The sequence below is a fragment of the Genypterus blacodes genome, unplaced genomic scaffold (genome assembly GCF_046128005.1).
Source record: "Genypterus blacodes isolate CSIRO-AG114 ecotype Tasmania unplaced genomic scaffold, CSIRO-AGI_Gbla_v1 ptg000008l_1, whole genome shotgun sequence".
NCBI classification, from domain to species: domain Eukaryota; kingdom Metazoa; phylum Chordata; class Actinopteri; order Ophidiiformes; family Ophidiidae; genus Genypterus; species Genypterus blacodes.
This window is the reverse complement of record NW_027466822.1, coordinates 3,801,456-3,827,043: the sequence shown is the minus strand read 5'-3', so window position 1 is coordinate 3,827,043 and position 25,588 is coordinate 3,801,456. Positions and strand designations below refer to the sequence as shown.

The 25,588-nt window shown below is 40.2% G+C and overlaps 1 protein-coding gene across 2 annotated transcripts in view; it reads left to right on the top strand.

The window, feature by feature from the left end:
* sema5ba (sema domain, seven thrombospondin repeats (type 1 and type 1-like), transmembrane domain (TM) and short cytoplasmic domain, (semaphorin) 5Ba) overlaps positions 1 to 25,588 on the top strand; it is a 140,106-nt gene that overhangs the window by 50,026 nt on the left and 64,492 nt on the right. For both annotated transcript variants that reach the window (XR_012964024.1, XM_076156774.1), the window contains exons 3-5: positions 484 to 702; positions 11,429 to 11,528; positions 12,099 to 12,144. Coding sequence is in view for 1 of the 2 variants with exons in the window: in XM_076156774.1 (XP_076012889.1) it covers positions 531 to 702; positions 11,429 to 11,528; positions 12,099 to 12,144 (318 nt within the window). In the remaining variant the exon portion in view is untranslated. The remainder of the gene's footprint in view (positions 1 to 483; positions 703 to 11,428; positions 11,529 to 12,098; positions 12,145 to 25,588) is intronic.

Sequence of the window (25,588 nt, the reverse complement as noted above, 5' to 3'; positions counted from 1 at the left end):
AGTGACTGAAAACCAGAACACAGATCAGTTCCTTTTTATTTGATTTTATCATCTTATTTTGCATTTCAGGCAGTCCAGGACTCTCCTCTATCCCCTCTTTCTATATAAAAAAAATGATCTCCAAAATATCCTACACCTGTATGCACAATATCATGTACAATGTCTGCTTCAATAAAAACAAATTGCAAAAAAAAAAGATTGGAATCATACAAAAATTACATTTATAGCACAAATCTGTAGACAATCTTAATATTTATTTAATTTTCATGATGACTGGTGAGGCACTGCCTCACCTGCCTCCCCTGACAGCATGTGTCTGGACCTCCTCCTTCCTGTATTGTGTGTTGGAAACCCAGAGGAATTTAAAGTTTCAAAGAAGAGATTACTTTGTAGTGTATCAGACAGAACTTATTTCTCTGATGTCAGGTAGAGGAACACTGAGGCAACACTAAGGTGCTCTCTTCTCTCTGTTCTCTCCTTCAGCTGTATCCAAGAGGCCCACCTTGGCATTTAGAGGAGAGGTTATCATCATGACAGCATCGTCACGGGACTGCTACCTCTTATCTATGGCCGGCGCCCTCCTTCTCCTTCTCCTCCCCACTGCCATCACCGCACACAGTGGACTTCCTACGGCACCAGCCCCAGACTCCCTGTTTCGACCAGAGTGCACGAAGAAAGAACATCCAAAAGTCTCCATCCAAGGTGAGACCTCTTCAACCATTTTACAGGTGGAAATTGTGCTATTATGTGATTTTAACAATTGGTGCTAAATGTCGGTGGCTTGGAATAAAAAAGTAGAGCTTCTTTCTAGACCCGCCACTGATGCACCAATGTTCAAAACTGTTTTTTTTCCATCAACACAAACATAATTTAGTCAGACTCTCTCTAGTGACACTACATGATTACTTTTGCTCACTTGACCGAAAGGACATCTAAAATACTTCAGTAATCACATTCTCTGAGTTGTCACAAAGCATCCTGCAAATTGCAGGAAAGGAGTGACTGACATAGATGCAGAAATGATTAAGCTTTCCATGAATTAATTCACAGAATGCATGAAATATTATGGATTATTATTACTAGTAATAGTCTGTAGTACCTATATGTATGTTACATTCAGACTCTGGACATAAACTAGGAACTACCCAGAACTAATGGGATGTGAACATTTGCATTGCACATCCACGACCACAAAGATAACTGGAATCAGACCAAGTGTCATCTGTGTCTATTAAGATAAGATAAGATAAGATAAGATAAGACAAAAGTTTATTATCCCGAGGGAAATTACTGTGCAACAGTTACAGTATGGTGCAGAATGAAACTAGAACGAGAAATTGAGAGCCTTTTAAAAATATACATTATTTCGATCGAAGAACTTTATGTATTCCCTCACCTCATCTATAATATAGCCTTGAAAACTCTCTGACTAATCAGCAACAGTCTTCCAAGCTCCACCTTGCAGTTCCTGTAACATGGGTGAGTATTTTACTTTCCCTGGAATAAGAGTAATTTCACAGTAATTTCCCTTGGGATAATAAACTTTAATCTTATCTTATCTTATCTTAAGAGCTTCATCTAGCCCCTTTCCCATGCTTTTGGTACTTCTTTGATACTAAGAAGGAACAGGAACGTTTGGTTATTCCATCGGCAAATTTTGCCATTCCATTTCCAGTATTTTAAAGTCCCTGATTAATGTGTGGGACTTAGTGTAAAGGAACCTACAGATATTTCTGCTTGGGAATTGGGGTACAAACAAAATGCCGACAAGTGCAACACCATATAAAGAACCTGGTGCAGGACTTTAAAGGATCATTAAAGACCATAATAAATGTGAAACGGTTCATGAACTGAAATTGTAGTACCTCTCCCTTGGTGGCTCCTGAGAGTTCCTGTGGTTAAAAAAGCATTAAACATTATGTCCGGTACACACATGTACAATTTTTTATAGCAAAACAAACTAATTCATAAACCTGTGCCAGCTTCAATAAAAACTTGCAGTGTGGCATTCTGTCAGGTCAGTATGCAGCTACAACAGAGGGATGAAGGTGAGATGGAAAACACAGAAGATAATAAGTACCACTCTCTACTTATATGTACAGCCGGCCAAAAAACAAGGCCCTCCTTGCGCCATGAAATGGAGCAGAACAGTTTGGTACAAAAAAGGTACAAAATTGCCGTGTTTATTTTTGAATAGGGCTGTTTGAGCTCCTCCTGCCAAGAACAGCGACTGAGATTGGAGCACTGAAAAATCATTGGCTGGGATTGAGGAAAGAACAGAAATATGGAAGAAGTAGCCGGAACGGTTTTGTGTGTGTGTGAGGGAGAGTTGAACTATTGTTGCCGCAGTGCTCATACAGTTATAGGACATTTTGGAGATCATTTTTTATACAGAAGAGGGGGGAAAGGAGAGAGAGACTGACTGACATGCTCAGCAATTGCTGTCTCCCTCTTTTAGTTTCATAATCCATAGGCAGAAACAGGAGAAATATGCATTTTCCCTCTGCATAAATCTGATTGAGGTGACCTATACTATTCGCCTCCATTCACCCACCAGGCCTCCAGATGTCCAGATTAAACAGAGCTCCGTTGGTGCTTCACTTCAAAGGAACACCACTTGAGAATGGCTTTCATTGCAGGGTGCTGCGGGGCTGCCAGCCTGTCAGAGGAGAGAGGAGCAGAGGAGGGCATTATGTGAAGGCAGCTGTATAGAAAGTCCTTCTCAAAGAACGTGTCACAGAGAACCTGAGATTAGCCCCCTGATCGATGAGCGAATAGTAGCTTGTTGAAGTGTTACCTCAGACACCTCGAGGAGGACAGAGAGCCAGTTAGTCAGAGTGTGCAGAAAAAGAAGAAGAAGAAAAAGAAGAAGAACAACCCTTTATTTATCTCAGCTTTGAGAAATTCAGATTCAAATACAGCATGTGTTTAAGGGGCTTTTGCAATGTGTCTGTATAAGTACAAGTGATTCCATTGCAGGTTTTGTTCTCTGCTTGACTGTCTTATCTAATTTGCTTTTTTTGTTAGACGGTGTGCGAGTGTGTTAGATCAAATCTTGGCAGTGTGTGTGTTTCCGAGCAGCCCAGAGGGATCTGTGGTGGTCTTTCTTGTGGAGGGGTCTCCATTGGACCATGCTATTCACATATGGATCCATGTTCAATCGAATTAGGCGTTCAGCTTTCATGACCACCTTCATCACATTCATATTCATAACAGAATTTTTTTTGCTACACGTGAAGATTTTGTAAAGTATAAATGATATGAAGACAGTTTAAGAATTTCTGCCATGTTGTGTATCACTGTTACTTTGGTCACTGCATCCTAGTACTTTTCTGTTCTATGATTCTATGATGATAACACACAATGAACAAAAATATGTTCAGCATGTGTTTGTCTGATGTTCAAACTGGCTGGGCTTATGTCAGATGTAGCACAGATTACTGCAGATATACAATATGGAATGCATGTAACCCCCATCCACAAGCACACACATGCCCCAGGACATGATTTAGACAAATGATACTGGGCACTAGGCTATGCATCTGATAAGTGCATGGCAGGGCTATGAACAGGAATCTACATGTGCAGTCTGGTCTTAGATTGTACAGGACTTAGTAGACAAAGTTGTTGTTGTTATGAGCTACAGAGAATTGGTTTTGAAAAGAGTTTAGCTTGGATCATTTCATGTCAGCAATGGATAAGGAGCATGATATTTTTGTATCCCAGCTACAACCTGTTGGAGGAGGTCAGGGTGAATGGATATTCTGTTTGACTGACACATCATAGTTCATATATTGACTCCCAACATGCAATGAATAATGCCTTTGACGTCACAGGATCTATTTCTCAGAAACCTTTTTCCAGAATCCATTTTGGCACAGGTACAGGTTAGTCCTGTATGATTTGTCAACTTATACTTCTCAGATGGTTGAGAAACTACTCGGAGGAGCTTCGGCAAAATTGGCTTTGACAAACATTGGTCAGATGAAATCTTCAACGTAATTGAAAGGATCACAGCAAAATAGCAACAGGAAAGATTTAGACTATTGACAGTATTTAATCAGGAGATCCAGAGTTATCTTTTATTGCTATTTATCTGAACACTGAGAACTCTGAATTAGTCATGATGCAAAGTCAGATGGTCAGATGGTTTCCATGATTACAATCTTTCCCAGAGAAGTCTAAATTGCTACCATATCATTCCTTGTTTTTACCTCTTAGCTGATGTTGTTATGTCTGGATAGTGCAGGGATAAGAAATATAAAAGTTTTCAAAAACATGAATAGACAAAGAATTGCTGTGTGTTTGTATTTTGTTTGCCTGAGCACTAATGTGGTCAGTGGCTGATAGAAAGATTTTTTTACTTTCACAGAGCAGATCGGTAACCTGCCTGTTGACTTAAATGGCTCTGCAGTTTGTTCAAAGCACTGTAATCTGCCTCTCTGAAGGGAGCCATATTCTCAAAAGAGAGCAGAGATGAGCAGTGTCTTTGCTCATTTTGTTGCCCTTGCAAATCTTTTCTTTCACATTTGCTTTTTGTGCTCTTTCCTGCTCCCTGCCTGTCTGCTCAATTCTCTTCTCTTAATATTCTCTTCTTTCTTCTCTGTGCTCCTTCTTTCATATTTCTAGCCTAGTAATGGTACTGTCGGTTAGCTGTCGTGTCGCCATCTGAAGGGCTCTTGAGCAACACAAGAGCAATGGTCACAGGCACAGTGAGATATTCATCTTCTTTTTAAACGTCTCGTTGTTTTGCTCCCCTTCTGCTCCTGTTTTCTGCTAAACTTACAATCAGTGTACCTAAATGGTGCTGTGGCAACAGAGTTTCAGTGTGTGTTCAGCCATCAATCAGCCAGCTGAATCAGTCAGTTTAGCATGCTGCTAGGGCAAGCCGTTCACCTGCTGATGGCGAGAAAAGAAATAGATTTCAGACTTCAAAAGAGAGAGATGCAGCAGGGAAATTGCCCTCTTTGCTGTGTCCACAATGTCTGATATCCATGCATCATATTGCCCCAAACATTCTTTCTGAAACATATCTGCTCTCAGATATACAGTACACTGCAATATCAGTTTACAATCATATATAGGCGTGGGCCAGAGTTCTGTATGAAGGTTTTGAGTATTTGCGGCTTTTTCAAAATGAGCATTCGCATATTCAACTGCCAGAATTGTCAGGTTTATAACCAATGATACTATTTTCATTTTGGTGCCCATGTTACCAGATGTGATTGTTCACACGGCATGACGCACCAGCTTGCGATGGCTGTCTGGTCTATTTTGTCCACAAAGGAATGTGTTAATATGTATGTATATGTGTGTCCAGGGCGTCAAGTCAGTCACTGCAGGTTTTGATATGTCCAACTTTTTCTGTGCAAAATATCAAACTAAAACTAAAATATCAACAACAGCCAATATCTGTTTTTACTTTTCTTTGTTGAGCTGTGCTAGACCAGCAAACACAACAGTCAATCATGATTTATTTCCAAGTTGTCGGTGTTACTGATGATGATCTATAAACTTTAGACTGATAGAAAATGTTTCATTGAATTGCTCCAGTTTGTTCCTCACGAGAGTGAAGAAAAGGGAGTGAATATCTTCTTTCTGGTTAGTGTCCACCATGTGCTATGTTTTATCCATGCAGATAAACGATAGTAGCCTATGCTTTAACTGAAGCCAATTTACTCAGTATCTATAACTTCTGCATCATTTTAGCTCCATTGTAGGCACAAATACTATGTCAATACTATGTAAAAATGTCAATATAATCTGGTCTGACCTTTGGACCAAATGGAGTCTCACAAAGAAACGTGTAACTGGACAAAAACTTGATTTTAAAAAGCACATCACAAATGGATTTCATGCTTGTTTGGTATATTTTCTGTGTTTGTTTGTTTTTTTGCAATTTGTTTTTATTGAAGCAAACATTGTACATGACATTGCGCATAGATTTTTTATATAGAAAGAGGGGAAAGAGAGAGAGATAGAGAGAAAAAAGAAAGGTTGTATTATCACTACTATTGTTGCTGTTAAACTTTATACGTAGACCCTGAGGTAGAGCAGAATGGAATTGCAATGATGTCATAGGGTAAATACAGTTTTTAAAGGATGATGCCAAACAGCAATGTAGGCTAGTACAAATCACATAATAGGTTGTGATAGAGAGAAAGAAAAAAAACAAAGAGAGGACATCCCACCCAGAAACTGCACACAACCCCGTCCTGGCCCGCCTGGGATGTAAAATAAAAAGGATCTGTTTGGTGTTCTGATAATCAGTCAATGGTCCAGTATTGCCTGTAGATCTTTGAAGTAAGAGAGAAACGGTTGCCATCTCTGATAGAACTTATCAGTGTGGCCCCTCATAGTGTACTTGATTTTCTCGAGTTTAAGAAAATACATTGTATCCTTCAGCCATTGTGAAATAGAGGGAGGGGTGAGGGATTTCTAATGCAGGAGCAGGCGTCGTCTAGCAAGCAAAGAGGTGAACATGATCATTTCCTTTTGTGAGGTGTGAAATTGGATGAAGTCATATGGAGTGCCAGAGATGGCAATATGAGGGGAGGGATGAACTTGCATTCCCAATATTGTGGACAGTGTGTTAAAGTATCCCGTCCAGTAGTTGAGGAGCCTGGGGCAGAGAAAAAACATGTGGCTCAGGTTACAGTAAGTGATCTATTACATTTGTCATCTACGTATGTGTACATTTCGGCCAATCTGGATTTAGAAAAGTGGACTCTGTGTACGACCTTGAACTGGATGAGAGCCAGACGAGCACAGGATGAGGCAGTATGTAGATTGGGTATGACTTCGTCCCACCAGTCTTTGTCTAGATGGAGTTCAAGCTCAGTCTCCCAGGTAGCCAGTGTTTTCGAATTAGATAGGTCCCAGAGGATCAGAATACGGCTGTAAATCTCAGAGATGGTCCCACTTGGCTTCCCACATGAGTTGAGGGGGAGGGGAAGGGAACTTTTGGAAATTGCTGCAGGCAGTGTCTGATTTGGGAGTACTTTACTGATTTGGTAGTATATTTTCTTTGTATTAGATTTTACAGGTAAGTCCATGCACACAATGATATTTAGAGCACAGTCTGTCAGCACCTCTGGATGTTCACTATTGGTTTTGTGAGCAGACATCTTTACCCATCACTGACTGAGAGGCTATTAGTTTTCCTCGTCCTCTGAGAGAGCTTTGGACGGTCTACTTGTAATTCTACCTCAGGGTCTATATTTAAAGTTTGGCACCAACAATACCATTGATAGTGCAGCTTTCCTTCTTTCTCTCTATCTCTCTCCTCTTCCCCCTCTCTCTGTCTAAAAATGGATCTCCAAAAATTCCTATAATTGTATGCGGAATGTCATGTAAAATGTTTGCTTCAATAAAAACAAATAGCAAAAAAAAAAAAAAAGAGCTTTGGACGGGGGCGGGAATTTTCCTGATGTTGTAGGCATGTAAAGCCCTTTGAGACATTGTAAGTGATATTGGGCTATACAAATGAAATTGACTTGAACTAGGTGACATAACACAGCCGGTGTACAGCTGTATAGTTGGGTTGTACAGGTAGTGAATCATAACGTTATTGCTGATTTATAGCTGTGCTGTAATGATAATTATGTAACCCAATTGTCACAGTTCTGTTACATGGATCCATGTGTGTAATGCACATATTGAATATAGGCAAAGGGAGGACAAACAGAGCGACAGCAACAAACCCTTAACCTGGGTTAGATTGCAGTGTTGGATCAAACATCTATCACATCTAGCCTCCTGGCCTCAGTGTCATTCCTTCTATGACTGACAGTCCCCTGTCTTTCCAGACCCTTATTGAACTGCTTATAATGCAGCAGAACCTCTATCTGGGTTCAGTCAAGAGGAAGAGAGGATGGAACGGTGGGGAGATGAAAGGACAGCTGGATGCAGACGGTTGGCTGTTTGAGAAATAAGAGGCTGCCATGCCTTAGTGAAGCACAACTCACTGCAGCCCAGGCACTTGGAAATCAAAAGTCAAGTTGAATAGGAGATGGTGAAAAACCGGGGAGGCGAGATAGGGTGCAGGGAAGGGAAAGAACTGAAATAAAGCTCGGACAAAATATTTTTTTAAGGAACAATTTGGCCAGATAACTGAGTTGTGATGAGATCAGGCCTCTGCAGTGAGACATTGCTCCTCCAGCAACATGCATAGCAACACTCAAGAATGTGAGGGTCCCTTCGCAGAGGGGGGAGCAATTGAGGGTTCGAGCCCCTGCCGAGGTGCCCCTGAGCAAGGCACCGAACCCTCAATTGCTCCCCCCTCTGCGAAGGGTGGTAATGTAATGTAATGTAAGTCGCTTTGGATAAAAGCGTCTGCCAAATGCTCGTAATGTAATGTAATGTAATGTGACATTTAGTAATCAGCTTAAATGGATATTAAATGTTACATGATTGTTGGGAAACAGAGCAGGCCTCAAACCTGCCATGCAATCCTTTGTTCACAATACAAGAAAACTACACATTGGTCCAATCCAGAAACATCTCTTCATAGATGCGAGTTCATCCATGTTTGGGCTCAGGCTCTGAGCGGAGGAAATCCTCAGGATTGAGTGAAGGTGTTCAGTGAGACGACTCCTGTGTGATGTTTTGTTCATCTTCATCTTTGTTCACATAGATATGTGCTGCGGAACATAGAGAGCATTTGAGCAGCTTGGGGACGGAGTTGGGGCATTGTGTCGGGGATGAAACGAGGAAACGAGGAAAAAAAACGAGGAGTCATACTTTGCCGTGAGTGTGTCACGACACTGAAGTTCAATCAGCTCCATCTAGAGGTTGGTTGGTGCACGTTCCACGTCAACTACAAATGGATTACTCAGCAGTCCTAACCTACATTTCTGGGCTTCAAGGTCGGCAAATTGTCGGGTTAACTCGGCGCTGAGTACGTAGAGTTTTTCAGCAAACTGTGCACTTGGCAATACAGAGTTAGAGATCTGCTCTTTCATGGTTTGGCAGCACGGGAAATGGCCCATGGGTCATATTCATCCTGCTTTAGTGCCCCTCCTTTACCCAAACACACAGCCAGACAGTTATGAGAGGAAGGAGTGAGGAGTGCATATAAAATTACTTTAGAGGTAGTAAATTAGAGGATAAATGTCAGTCAGTGAAAGCCCCCTCACTGCCATAGAGCCTCTTTAACATAGCAAACAAACTCACAGTTCACAAGCTCTGCTGCACGCCACTCAATCACCCTGCATTCTATTTTTTGGTACAGATTATTGAAATTAATGTTTGTTATATGTGTGTTTCTAATGTCTGGGCTCAGATTTCAGCTGATTTGTGCTCCACATTAAAAAGGTTGAACTGAATTTTAGCACTTCTCATCTCCGTCTCCTCAGCAGGGACTGCTTCTGTGGAAATCATTTGTTATCATTTTCTCATGCACATATTTGTATTTGAAGTTATATTTTAATGGTCTTATTTTGAACAAAGAGTAAGTGACTTTGAACTGTATTGTTTATCAGTGAGTGAGTTTTTGCTTCTTGGCCACATTGAAATTCAACTCAGATTTTCTCCCTCACTAAATGCTTATGGTGCTGCTCCAGTTGTATAAGATCTCCACCTTTAACTTCTCTCACATGCTTGATGACAGGTTAACACATGTAACACATGCTTGTGAAGAACCCATGAAAAAGCCCTAATTTCTCCTATCTGTCCTGCCTGTGGCCAATGGCAATGTGTGACTAACATACTGTGTCATACTGTATCTGCTCAAAGGTACAGGATGCAAAGTTTACACTCACATTTAATACCCTGATTTACATCCTTTTGGTCACAATCAGTCTTTTTCATCTATCTTTCTTTTCTCATAGAAAAGCACAACAACAGCCACAAAAACACTAGGAAAAATTCTCAAAGAGACAGATCATTTGTCACATTTCTAATGGTGCTATGCTTATTATTGTTTATCATGGCATTGTACCATCCTTTTGCCCATGCTTGCACTTTCTGGGTCATACCCGTGTCACATTTAATCTATACATCATACAGAGTTACAGACAGGTCCCATAGACAGCCAGGTGTCCACGCCGATAGTCTGTATGTTATTAAAACATCCGTGGACATGATACAGTATTAGCTGACCTTTCTTTTACCACAGGGCCTGCAGAGCTTTTGACACCAATGTGTCACTGTCTTTTCCTTTCTTGTTTAAAGAGTTTAAGGACAGTTTTGTTACCACCTGCTGTAGACAACATGGATGATTTGTTATGCACAATGTATGATTTTTAACTCAAACAGTAATATGAAATGATTACATTGGCATATAAGATAGCTGTAGCTAGATGACTGATGATTTATTCAAAAGGGTACAGACAAAGTATACAAACTTCTCTCTCTGTAGCCACATAGTGATGTGCTGGGTTGCATTAGTCTATGCTACTTAGTGCATTTCATAACAAGAAAACCAGAGGTCATGTTGGGTCTGACAGCCTTTTAGTTAAAGGTACCTTGTCCTTATCTACACGTGGGAAGAACAGGTTGTGCTGGATAATTTTCATGTCAGCCTTGATTTCCCTGTCAATTCTACCATCCGTAAGTATGTGTATTATTAATATCAACACAGTTCAGTTATACTGTCAGTGGTCATCTTATTGGAGATGCACTGTTGCCACACTTTACAGTGATTTCTGGAAATAGTAACACCACGTTGACACGGGGGCGTGGCTTCACCTAATCCTAGTGCAAGTCTTCAGATGCTCTTCCTGTCTGGTCATTAAATTAATAAGCTACGTTGGCTCAGAAGGCATACAACAAGCAAACCCTTGTGTATTGATTTTACATTTAGTTTTGTTTTAATCATATCTCAGTTGACTCCTGTTTTTAAATGACTCTGATATTTTGCATTCCAGGCAATATCAATCAAACTGTATATAACTTGTGTTTTGTTAAATTATTTACATGTTTTCATTTTACACAGGTTGATTGATTTGACCAAGAATGCACGAACAAAACCGTCATCTAAACACACATAACAGAACTTATTTGTTATTCTGATTCATATGTCATGAAAATGCCAAACTTTTTATGCTTAGGCCACATGTGAATGAACAGCCATGATCACTGCTGCACACAAACTGCAGAGTTCAAATCCTATTTAAATTTAAAATGATCACAGACTTGAATCAACCTCTGGTTCAGCAGGGGACACAGAGTCAATCAAATCTTTGATTTATAATGCATACACAAAATATTTGAAGGCTATTTAAAAGCATTCTGACTTTGAACAGACTATGCCAACAACAATAAAGTAACAATCAAGTAATAATTGACTTAATAATTGTTCAAATGCAAAGTTCAGGGTGGTTTGATTACAGTTTGACAAATTCAGATCTGGTCCACCCACTGGGTTGCAGGCTTTATATAGTTCATGCTCAATTTTAACTTTTTGTTCTCTCATTCATCCTCTAAGCCCTCAGTCCTTGGATTTCCATTTTCTTCCACCCGGGTGTGAGAGACTACTCCCAGCTAACTCTTGATCTGACAAGGAATGAGCTGATCGTTGGTGCCAGGTAAGCGAAACCACAACAGACCACAATGCTGAGAAGAGAATAGCCTTCATGAGCTACTCATACTCATAATCCATTCTTAGTCATTCCTCTGCGACTTTGTTGGACTGAGAGTAGAAGGAATTAATTCAAAAGATAAATGTGAAATGCCCCAAGAGTATGTGCTATATGTTTGTTTTCAATAGTTAATAGGAGTTCAACAATTACCTGGTTCAACCCTGTTAAACACTATGTACACACACAAAAACATAGAACCGGGATGCCTATCCTGAAAACAATGGCTTTAACTGATGAAGAGTCACAATATAGAGTTTAATTGATAGTGCTTCATTGTGGCAGCATCTTAAACTGTCTGTTGTAGATAATCTGCCCACCCATAGCCCAGGGGGAGTGCTTACTCATGGGGGAATGTTTCATCTCTTTAAATGCTGTATGTGAGAAGTGCCTTGAGACAGATTTTGTTGTCATTTGGCGCTGTATAAATAAAGTTTAATTGAATTGAATTGTTAAGCATTTTGTCAGCCTAATACTGTCCGACTCATGTATCTCATTTTCTTTGTTTCCTCAATCCAGAAACTACCTGTTCAGATTGGACCTCAGTAACATGTTGCTGATCCAGGTATGCAGACATCACTTTGCTCTTCTCTCTATCACTCGTTGTTGTGGGGTTCTCTGCACGGTTAGTGTTTCTAAGTGAGGTCATGGAGAAGTAAAGTAGTTGCAGCTCCTGGTTTTTCATTAAAAAGTGTACTTTGAGGACAAATTCAATGTTGTGCAGCGCAGAACCATAGGGTACGTCCAATATAGATAGACATATAGATATGAAGTACCTGAAAGCCGTACTTGAGCAAATGAAAATGGAAATATCCATATATTTTGGTATACATAAGAGACCATAACATGAAACCACTTGTTTTAAAAAGTAAATCAGCAGCAGCAGCAGCGTCTGTGGGTGATTTTTTTTAGAAGGTTGCTGTCTTTTACCATTGTAGAAATTGCCACATTGTCTTAAGATGTATTCTAATTTCTTGAAAAGTAAAATACCAATTTTTGATCTCTAAAAAAGAAATCACACGTCCATGACACGGACGGGGGGTTTGTGAGTTTACACCACTGTTAGACTCTACAAAATCCATCAGTATCAGGTCTATCAACTGTGGTGCATTACCAAGCTAGGGGTGACAATCAGAATTCAGGCATATTCATATTTTCTTTGTTGCAGTTACTAACAAAATAGCATTCTAATTGCTGAATTGATCCCAAATCCCAACGTGAATTGACTTAAGCTTGTAGTGGAAAATAGCAGAATGAGAAAGTAAACATTTTGTCCTTGGCATAATTGTCCTACAAAGAATCATTATTAGAGAGGAAGCAACATATATCTTAGCAGGTTACCGTGACCTGGTTGCAAAGGCAGCCAGGAGTTACAATAGAACAATAGTACGGAGATGTTTACAGGAAAGACATCCACCCTGATACACTCTGAAATAAAAAACGTGTTTGCTCTAGGAATAACTCAGTGCATGCATTCACTGAGACCTGTGATACATCTCTCATGTATGATTGAATAAATAAGCGGCCTCTCAACTGTCTCCGTAAATTGATAATTGAAATGTACTATCTAAATGGCGTCATGTAAAGGATTGACAAGAGCAGCCTGCTGGACTGCCACACCAGGGGATGGAACTCGGGTGCGTCTCCCCTCATAGAAATGGCCATGAAGAAGTGAGCAGATAAGCTTTTAGTATAGTATTCTGTGGGAGGGGGCTGCATGGAGGTCCGTCGCCTGGTTGTTAAGTGCCGTAGTCTTTAACTCACAAAAAAGAGTCTGACTAGAGGGAGACTTTGCGCTGCTGTCTGACAGGGGGATTACTATCACGGTGTTATTTATATGCCATCATCGAAAGAGCCATAATTGTCTCACGGGCCGCATCAAACGGCCTCAAACGGGCCAGAGGTTCCCCACCCCTGCTTTGGGAGCTCAGAAGCACTGGAAGAGCTAAAAAGAAACTTTCTAGAATGCCAATATGTTTTAGAAAAGCATCTTGGAGGTATAATCAATAAATACAAAATGCTACATAATAAATGGTTAATCTAATGAGAACTTATATTACACCATTGACTTTACATGTCCTCTGATATAAAAGACTGTGCAAAAGGCACATTGATTCACCGGCTATGAGGATGTCCAATGTTACAGGTTTTCTGGAAAAAGGATGTTGAATGCATAACTTATGTGCTTGGTAAAGAAATACCTTTTGAAGTCAAACTATGTGTCCTGTAAATCTATCCAGAGGATCATGCAACGATGATGATTGCAGTTCTCTTGAAATTTTTCGATACACCCTGTTTAGGATAAAGGAACTTACAGTAAGCCCTGCACTGGGGAGACTAGGAGTGTATTGTGAAAGATAAAGAGATGAACTCCATTTGGAATTTTTGGAAGGAAAAAAAGACACAATGAACAAGACTTTACAGTTTTTTTAGATTTGTTTTGGGTTTTTTTTCGTCCTGTGGAGGAGGGGCATTATTAATAGTGTATTCTGTTGATTGAAAGGGAACAAAAAAATCTTTTCCACAAATTCTACACTTCAGCCTTTTAATTTGAACCTGGCAGTTGCTCTATTGCTTCAAATTTAATTCATAAAAACTTAATTGATATAGTGCCAAATCACAACAAATGTTATCTCAAGGCACTTTACATATAGAGCATTTAAAGAAACCCAACATTCCCCCATGAGCAGCACTTAGCAACAGTGGCACCCCCTTTAAAGGGAAGAAACCTTAGGAACCGGGCTTCAGGTGAGCCAACTGCCTTGATAGGTTTGATTTTTTTACTTGGTAATTTGATATTTCTACCCCGGGGTTCTCAAAGAGTTTCTGCTAACGATTTATGAAAATACTTTGCTCCTTTGACTATATTTTATTCAGCCAGGAGACTTTTATCTGAGATCCAAGATCACTTCATACTGAAATGATTTTCTCTGGAATCTGAGGACCCACAGTGCAGGGGAGATCGGGATGTGAAGTACTCTGGGTTTGGTTGAATGAGGTAGGTTCTTGAGGAAGGTGTTTGAGGAAGGTGTTTGTGTGTGTATTAGTGGAGGTTCAGGTCTTGGACTTGAGGTTCACTCAGGATAAGAGTTGTGAAATTTAAGATTGCTGAGTGCAATCTTGTATGTGTGTTTAGAGTTATACTAGATACAGTATTTCAGCAGTGCCTCTGTTCCTGCTATATCATTGGGATGGCAGTAGCTCAGTGGGTAGAGCTTCCGCTTGGGAACTGGAGGGTCACCGGTTCGAGCCCCTGCCGAGGTGCCCCTGAGCAAGCCACCGAACCCTCAATTGCTCCCCCCTCTGCGAAGGGTGGTAATGTAATGTAAGTCGCTTTGGATAAATGCGTCTGCCAAATGCTCGTAATGTAATGTAATGTAATCATTGCACAAAGCAACAGATGTCATTCATCCATCACCATTCTGTGGCAACATGATGACTTGTGATGGAGTTCATAGCAGAAACATGATAAATAGCTTCAAGAGGAAGCTGCAAGAACTTTACCCTCTTCTTCGAAAATCGGTAGTGTAGTTTGATTAACCAGGCATCATTATCGTCATCATTAAATCAGACGTGATTTCTGACATTTTAATGAAGTCAACTTTGCTCACAGTAAAACTCCAGGCAGGTTGTCATTTACTTTCATCAAATTCCTAAATGCAGTAAAACATCTTTATCCCTCCACACACAACCTCTTGGTGATATCCAACTCAACCATTTGTGCTAGATGTACTGTTGATAATGCTAATGCAATAGTTACCTTTCCATAACTGGTGGACATCACTTTAATTTGGTGGTGGCTTAGTATGGACTTGACATGTCGATAGGCAGACCATTACAATATGTGGTCAGCGCGTTACGACAGCTTGCTTTATGCCACCAACTACTTACGGCACTTGTAAAGTAAGCATGCGTAGGCCATAAGCCTGATACTATGTGCACACTAATAATGAGAACGATGAGTGAAAAAGAACGTCATTTCGTAAGCTGTTGTCAGTCTATTTTTTATGCTACACAATAGCATGGTGCCAAGGATCAAAAAAGGAACACTGCAAAGACGCAAAAAACTCCTTGCATTAGAACAAACATACATTGCTAAGCGACCAAGCTCACAAACTAGGAGGCGGAACTAATTTTGTGTGATAATGCCACTTCCAGGCAATCCGTTGGACAAAATGGGTAAGAAGGTTTGAGAACTATACAACTGCTATGAACCTTACTGGAGATGCTCGACTTCCCTACATGTACACTTTGGCAGTTCAAGTGGACAAATATGCAAGCAAATACTGCCATCAGCCAAACAGGTTTATCTTCTCTGCTACAGCAGTTACTTCAGTAACAACTCCAAAGACAGCGGTGAGATCAGTGAAACTACTGCTCCAGGTTGACCAAAGACATCCCCTCTATATCTGCACCGCTGCGACAGCTCACAAGAAAAGACACACTGTGTCAATGTTGCCCTGAACACATCACAGCACTAGCAACAGTTAAAGACGGTGTGACCAGCATCACCACAAGATGTATTTTGACCCAAACAGAATTCCTGCTAGAATAGAGAACACCCTTCACTGCTTTTTGAAAATTTGGGAAAATGTTGGAAAACAATTTTGTAATGATCTTGCTCCAGATCTGGATCACCATGAAAATTGAGTTGGTTCATCTGTAAATCATGCTTAACCTATCCCACTATGTTTCAAGAAAATGGATACCTAACCTTTAAAGGGTTCTTTCTTATAACAAACAGACAATTTTACCAACAAACTAACCAAAACAGATGAAAACATCACCTTCCTGGTGCAAGTCAGAAATTATCAAATGACAATCAATCTTATCAGGAAGTATCTCTTTGCAGGTTTTGCTTTCTTTTGAAGATGCAACAGTTTTTGTTTGACCGGTTGCCTTAGGAAGGTCATTGACTTTGTTCATAGATTATGTGACTTTTTATTTACGTTAATATGAACTATGGCCTCCTCCAAACTATGTGACAACAGCAATCTAATTTGTGAAGGGTTTCCACAAAAATGTCTTGCAGGCTATTTGTGGTCATGAGAACTCAATTGGACGTTGGTGGACCTTTCTCCACTGCAATCTGCATTACTAGATCTAGGGTCACGGCTTTGTATTGTTGAACGTTCATCTGTAACAGCCCAAAAGGCACGGCTTGTACCAGCCTTAAAGTAGCACACTGCTGCATTCACAAAATGTTATGATTTTTATTATTATAATTTTTAATGCAAAAAATGATCATGTATTTGTGTTGAGTTTATAATTAACCAGATTCACTACACTACCACAGACCTACCTACAGATTATTATTTCAAGGTCAATAACAGTTTGCATCCTTCCATACACCACCATACTCAATTGTGCCTGACAAACGTCCCCTTTCACAGCAGGCTCAACTGAATGACATTCTGTGTACATCTGCCACCCGTGTGTCAGTAGCAGTATCAAGGCAGCCTTTGTCTACATGCCCTACTTTTTCAGCTTTAGAACAGTGAAGCTGACGTATGAGGCTTTTCATTCGTTCTCACCCCAATTGTGTTGTTTTTGTAGCTTTTGTAGCTCCTGAAATAAGCATTTGCCACTGTCATGATGCATTTCTTTGATTCCTACATGCAGTGTCTGCATATAGTGAAAGTAGCTGGAGAGCCAAATACTTCCTCTTGCTATGTAGCCAAATGGAGAACATATCTTCCTCTTGTCCATATAAGCCATAACATTTAAATAGTGTAAATTGTACAACTTCCCCAATTTGCTGTAGAATTAATAAAAAATCCTTACAAAATCGCAATTTGGCAACAATCACAATCATCTGATCACTGTTTTAATCATTTTCATGTTGTTTCATGTTTCATGTATGTTATATCTCCCCCCATCCCCGTATTGTAAAAGAATGGCCTGAACTCAGTGTTTATTTATGTAAACAAGGGAGTATTTTCTCAAGTACCTGTCACCCATGGTGACCAATCAAATTATCATGTGCCAGTGCTGGTGCAGACCCCTCCCTGGACATATCCCTGTTCTCACAGAATATAATTCATAATTCATTGACTACTTACAAAGCAACACTGACATAATAGGCTTTCACTTGTGCATTTTGTGTTGTGAAAGCCACCAAGCTGGCCTGTGGAAATGGACTGAGCCCTGTGGGACACACAGGAAGACTGGCTTTGCTTTGGAATAGAGGTCAGCTATTGAGAGTGAGTGAAAGTCACACTGACGTTTTTTTACAAACTACTGGCTGATTGATTGAAAAGCAAAGCGAAGATGGGGGCCCTCTCATGGTCTCCCTACAATGCTGCATTCTCTGCACTACCATTCATCTCTTGGATGGTGGGTCTGGGCTATTATCATTGGCTGTAACCACATACCACTGATGCATCAGCATCCCTCCCTGCTTTCAGTGTCTGCTTTCCTCTTCAGCGTGAGGCTAATGTTGCTATGTGTGTGTGTGTGTGTGTGTGTGCAGATTGGTTATGTGTTGTACCAGACAGCTATCCAGCACCAAATTAGACAATCAGTCCAGCCCACACCGCCTGTCTCTTCCCCGCGACAAAACAACCGCTGTCTCAGTGTGAGCAGAAGAGACGAAGTACCCGCTGTGTTGGGTGTATGTGTGTCTGTGCGCTGATGATTGCATATGTGCTAGGCTTTCAGTGGCAGAGCGGTTTGAAGGCGGACTGTGCCAGCAAGCAGGGCCGCTGAGGTGCTGATGCCAGGACTTTTAAAGGCTCAGCACAGGCTGTTTTGTTTAGGCACCTGGGAGAACACCTGCCATGGTCATTAGCAGGCAGGCAAGCGAGGAAGAATGAATGCGTAGGCAATCAGCGAAGAGACAGGGAGGGAGGGTTAGGTGATAGAGAGGGTAGAGAGGAGGAGAGGATAAAAATGTAGGCGGAGGGATAAAAAACAGGGGAACAACAGGAAGGAAGCGAGAGAGGAAGAAAAAAGAAGCAGTACAGAAAATCAGACATAGAAAGCAGGATGATGACAAATGAAGAAAGCTGTGAACATCAGAGATCAAAAATTAACGATGGGCATGCAGTTTCTCAGGTTTTGCAACTTCTTTTCCTAATGTCTCTCTTCTTTGTCTGTCTCTGTCTCTGTGGAGCCAAGGAGTAGTTTCCCCATAACATATTTCAATATGTGCTCAGGAGATGTCCATGGGGAGCTTTGAAAGCCTTTAGGGATGATGTGTCATGCTCACATCACTTGTGATGAAGCTAACTTCTCCTTGCAGATTCTGTGGATGCTCAGTAGAGGAATAGGTAATAAGAATATGACATACTAAAACCACATCACCAATCTGTACACAGTCATACACAGGCAAACACTCCCCAAAAAGCCCAGTGGAATAATTTGTGCATTTCGCACAATGCTGAAGCAAAATAAAATTGTGCCTTCCACTGGAATATACATATTCTAAGCTTAAGTATAAACTTAATTAAACATTAAACTAAGTTGAATTCCCATATAAATAATGTTCTTATGGGAACAATTGTTTGATATCGCAGCATCTGGACAAAGGATTGGAATTGATATTGTGGCACTGATGCTTTGTTTGCAGTGGTGTAGAAAGGTAAGATTTGTAGATGTAAAATTATATGGAGACTGCATATATGTCCTTTTTAGTGCTTATAATTGTAGCTTTGTGATCAGTTTTTATTAACTATTTGTCTATAAATAATATTACATGAGGATTTCAATATGAATGCTCTTGTGGTCATTTTGGGTAAAGACTATTGTGAGGGTGTATTTTAATTTTGGGAGTTAAGTTTAGTTTGTTGATTTGTGTCATTATTTCTTTGATGACACAAAACAAAATTTCCTGAGGACTGAATTCTGAATGCTTCTATCTCAACCTCATCAATACAAGACCAAAATAATTCCCTGATTCCCTCAATTTCTTCAAACATAACAATGCTTTTTAAAGATTTTTCATCATCATCATCATATACTATCAATAGGTCCATTTTGTTGTAGATACAGGTACAAAAAACAAAAAAATCATTCATTATTACAATAAAAACGCCACTCTTCAGTTATTTGTTCACATTCAAAGGTTCCCTCATCTTTCCATATTAACACACACAAACACATATCACTAAAATCACCCACTACTGGGATCTCTCAGGCGTCTTTTCCAGGCTATGCTACATATTCTTAGAATTTGGCATCTGTCTATGCAGCACCCACTGACTGAAGTTTCTCAATGAAGTTGTCTGGCTCCCTGCAGCAATCAAAACAGAACAAAGGAGGATAGAAAGTGTATTTGTGTGTTTGCATATTTGTGTATAAATGTATGTGGCTAAATCTAGGAGTGGGTGAGTGGTTTGTCCGAATGGGCAGCTGAGACAACTCTGAAACGCTTATTTTTCCTTGTAGTCGGACGCAAATGTGCCAGATGTGCAAAAATTATAATACCAACAGAAGTTTTAATGGGCAAACTTTTCCTCCATTCAAGACTGTGATGGGAAGTAATGCTCACTGGTGTTTATGAACATTTGTAATGCCTTCTCTTCCTTCTCCATCAGCTTTTTAGTAGTTTAGTAGAGTCAGAAACACGGATGGAGTCAAGTTTTTAATGCTCCCAATGTGCCCGTGTTCTAACAGGATGGACGATTTTGATTCTCCTGCTGACATATTTGCAGTTGCAACTATGTACCGTATATCTTCATCTCTGTCTTTCTAACATTTGCAAGTTGGTGCAGTCAACTTGACCTGGTCAGTTTCTTTCATATTCTTAAGTCAGGCATGTCAAGAAATATCTAACATCTTCACACACTACTGCTCACAGACACAGATGTGCAGCTGTTTGGCAGGGTCAGGACATTCAAAGATTCATTCTCAGTCATTTGTGAGAATGTGGTAAAAGATGTAATTCCTGCTATCAGCCAGTGAGTTGGCACAGGGTCTCTGATGTTTTGACCTGACATTTTATTGAGTTTGAGCATAATCACTGACAGAGATGGAGGCGGTACAGCCCGAGGATAATTATTGTGAAAGAAGGATGGAAGGAAGGTGTACCGCTACCATTATCAAAGAAAACTATATATATACATTCATATGTATGAATATGTATATAAATATGTATACATATACTGTGTGTATATATATGTGTGTGTATATATATACATATATATTTATAAGAATAAATGGTTATTATCAATTCAAAGTAACGAAAATAACAATACAGCTAAAACATTTTGAGCTCAAATTTGCTTGAATTTGCTCAATTTTTTCATTTTACATGACAGTGTGCATACAGTTATAGGACATTTTGGAGATCTTTTTTTATAAAGAAAGAGGGGGAAAAGGAGACAGAGATAGTGAGACAGAAAAATATGCTCTATTTTTTTATTACATTTTGAGAATAGGCTCTATTTTTCAACATACATGTTATGTAACATTAGTAATGATGTGCCCTAACATAGCATCATAAAGATGTTTCTGAGAGTACTACCTTCTAAGACACCAGTGAGTACGAGAAAGAGTCTGGTTGATGACCCAAAAATGTTGGTGACTACTGGAATGACAGTTGACACTTGGAAAGACAGCAAACCGGGGCGGGTAGGGTTAACCGCAGCTCCTCTGAAGGCGAACCCAAGAAAGCTACGGATCAAAGGAAAGAAAGATATCCCCAGGGGAGCCCGAGACGGGGAGCAGAAGAGCTTTGTGAGTGGACAGACATAAGGCTATTAACCCAGTGCAACAGAATAAGGACTATGAGCATTCAGTGCATCTGTGGCAAAATTTGTGAGAAAGATAGGCCTAAAAAAACAACCAGTCCAGAATTAAATGTATCTCTGGATTGAGCAATCTTTCCTTCCTCCTTCCTAGTCCATCCAACTTGCACTGTTGGGGATTTGCAGAACGACCACCCTGCTCCATCGATGAGTAAACTGGCACACTGGAACATATTATGCTGCCCTAGAGCTCTTGTAAACAGTCGATATCGATGGCGGCATGTCCAGATCCTGCCGTAAGCATCAACATAGCAACTGGCTAAAGAGGACAGATCCACGGGTTGCAGCCAGCGTACAGGCCGGGGTCTGATGAGGGTGTATATTGTTTGAAAGACCTGAAACACCTGTTGACCCTAGGTAACATCATTGATGATGTGCCCTCGCATGCCCTTGTTTATTGTACATTTCTGAAAGAACCCTGCGATAGAGTGGCAATCTATCAAGGGTGTACAATGCCTCTCGCCCAATGACCGCTGAGATACAACCCTCTAACCGGAAAGGATAAATGCGTAAAGAAAATGAATGGATGGATGGATTTGCATTTATAAGGTATCTGCAACAAAACAATATCTACCAATAATATCTGGCAGTTTGTATTTCAGCAGCAACAATGTATTTCCCCCCACCTGAAATTGACTAGCTTTACCTTGTCCCTGAAAATGTAGAAACTTTGAGTTTTTGTAGGTTTTGTTCATTCCTGGTGAATTACACATCTGCACAGACTTGTCTAGTGATAACAAGACAAACAAGACAAACAACAAAAAAACACTGCATGATAGATACATTTTAAAATGTAGCAATACTTAAAGTAAGATGAATCATTCAAACAAACAAAAGTGCACTAAAACATATCAGGAATCTTCTTCATTACAGTAAAAACACTAAATCCATTTGTTTACTTCCATTTCCATTTTGAGCATCCAGTTCTCGATAAGGCAGCATCTCAGTATGCGGAAAGTAAACAGAATATCACTCTGGGTCTGTAGGTACTATATACTGCATCTGTTATGCCTCCACCTGCCTCCCCTCTACCATATCACCATGATCTGCCTTCCCTCTACCATATCGCTATGATTCTCTTTCATTTCCTCTCTTGTCTCCAGTATCATCATGTACTCTCCAAGCTCCTCTATCCCATTTTGTGAAAAATCGCACATCTGTCAGTGGTGTTTTTTCCCCTCTGCTGCTGCCGTGGAGCTGTTGTTTCATTTCTATCAAAATTCTTTCTTTCCATTATGTTGCTCCTCTCGTTTTCCATTGAAAGAAACAATTAGGTTGCACATCAGGATGCAGATCTTCGATGTAGACATCATTGTGCACACGTACTTTGTTGCTGCATAGTGGATATAAAAGTGATCCACGTGAGCTGAAGCCTCACATCATCGCATATCTTAGACACAGTAGAGGGAAGAGAAACTGTTTTCCTTTTCCTTTTATGTTTTTTCTCTGCAAACACTTTTGCTTTGATTGTGTAGGTATGCTGCTGCTGTTCAATGTGAATGAGCACAGTGGAGGGTTTCTCTCTGATTGCTTTGACCTTTGTGTAAATGCATGGGGTATATGGGGTTGTGAAAGGGGATAATGGTGCTTTTTTTCCCACTTTTTTGGAAAATACACTCCTTGGTTATTGTCTTACAGAGCTGCCCAATTTCAGCAGTCATTACCCCTGATATGAGGTAACCAAACTGGAGCCTTGCTTCTACCTCATTGTTATGGAACAATTCTTGCATGATCTTGAGTTCACCGCCATTTTGTTGTCCATATTTTCCAAATGTTTTTTGTTTGGGTTGTTAGAGATGAGGTGTGTTCTCTGGTTTGAAGCCAGGTTATGATGAGCACCACCCAGGTAGCTGTCCTTCTGTGCCATATGATGGTTTGTCTCTAAAAAACCTCTACCAGATGTAAGGCAAGACATGGATGAACAGCAGCACTCAGGCACAACTGTATTGAAGATATTACCACATACTATTTGGAGATCATGATAATCTGTACTTCAAAATTCACTTAATGAAGTTCACAGACACCATTGCCAATTGGCAAGCATTTAACGTCTTAATGAATGAATAATAGGAATGAATAACTCCCAAAAAAAATTGATCTGAGAAAAGACCAAAAAAGTAGAAATATTTTGAAATCACAGACATGGAAATTCATGGATAAATATAAATCACTTCAAAAAGAAATGAAATAGAGCCCATGGATGGACATCAAACTGACCCTCTTAGACATTCCTACCCTTAATTAATCCAAAGTAACCAAAGGAGCAAGCTCTACTTGCTTGGTCTGCAATAGATGAGTCATTTCATTCATAATCCCCATTCCTTTCTGTTCTGCTATCTGGCCAATATTCAACTATTGCAGTCTCTGTCAGAAGATGTTGATAATCAGTGAGCCACAGAATTGTGAGCTGAGAGGGACTACTTGTCCCGTAATAGCCAGGTAAACTAGAAAGGAATAATGAGCTGTGGTTGTGAGGGTGTGTGTGCTTGTGTATAATAAAAAATAACCAGTTGCAATGGTTCTGTGCATGCATTTTATCTGTACTGCATGCATGGGTGTCTGTGTATGTGTGGCTACAGGTGTGTCAAACTAAGAGATGGAGTGCGCCACAGTACTGTTTCTAATCATGGATGTGCGTTCATCTGCCTGGCTTCCTAATGTGGCTTTTGAGTGTGTGTCGTGAACTTTTACTTTAAATGACTTGCTGTCTTGTAGTTACTGGCATTTGCCCAAACCAAATAAAAACAAATGACTAATTTGTGGCTCAATGGAAAGAGATTATTCTACAACCCTGAATAACCACTACCCTGCCAATGCTAATATCCAGTCTGAAGCGTCATGTATTTCCGATGAACTCCACTGCATATTTGAGGAAGACGGTATGTTTAAATGCTGCTTTTCATGCTTGAAAACAGTGTTCTGTTCTCTTCATGGTTGTATGATTGATCTCCCTCCTTCTGCTGCTGCTTGCCTTCTTCTCGCCCCACAAACTCCTCCAGTGAAATCAAAAAGGCATAACAGCTTATGGTATATAGACACACACACACACACACACGCGCACACACACGCGCACACACACACACACACACACACACACACACACACACACACACACACACACACACACATCCAATCATTCCGTATCTGCAGCAGTTTGAAGGCAAAGTTATAGAGTAAGGAACCTCACACTACAAACTACATTCATCCAGTTTCTCAGAGTGAATTTAAAGACAACAGATTGAAATTATGGATGGTGACAGAGATGGGAGGTAACTAAATTTGTAACACCTTGTGCCGGTGTTCTTTATACTGATCGGTCCAAACAGAGGCAGAAAAACTCAATGAAATGTGTTTGGAGTTTGAATGTTATCCCCTTGTCTGCTTGGGTTCCCCAAGGTTGTCTGGCTTCCCAACACCATCCAAACTAAGATGCCAATCTAATAGCATTATTTATTTTATATGCCCTTGACCAAGGCACTAGGCTTTAGACAGAAATCCAGGCTCTGTTTTCTTCAGTTCTTCAGTTTTCTTTCCAAGCACAAGTTTTCTTCAGTTCTGAAGAAGCCCTTCAGGTGAGAGGTGAAACGTTTTCAAGTCTTAACCAGCATGCAGAGGTGCCTAACATTTATCTATCTCTGTAACTGTCATGGTCATGTATGGATGGATGGATGGATGGATGGATAGATGGATAGATGGATAGATAGATAGATTTGGATTGGCCTCTGTTCATTAGTTGGGATTGAGTGAATGAAACTTGTATTGTACTCTCAAAGCAGTGGGATGGGTGTAGCATTTATTTTGACTCTGAATTCTGTATCTGACTATAACAAGTGGCAGACAGCTCCTGTTCAAAGAAGCACTGCTCCCTGACACACTTTTTTACAATATTCACAAGTTAAAATTAGCTGTCACACACAATGTTAGCAGTATGTGCAGTGAGAGGCGGCCTTATCAACACATAACCAGTACCAGTACCAGTGCAGTCGCCACTGTCGACAATTCCTTGTTGCTTCATAGTATTTCCTGCTCTCTCTTTCTCTCTCTCTCTTGTTCTTCCTTTATATAGAAATCATTTAGTCGCCCAGCCATCCTTCCCCAGTAAAAGTGATGAATCCTCCCCTGCTTCTAATTGTATTTTCTGCTATTTTTATTTGCCTATGAAAAATTCATGTTTTCCCCCTTATCTGCTTTGAGTAAGATGCTGGGGGCCAAATATGTGTATAAGGATTGGAAGAATTGGGGTGTCAGGCTTTAGGTTTG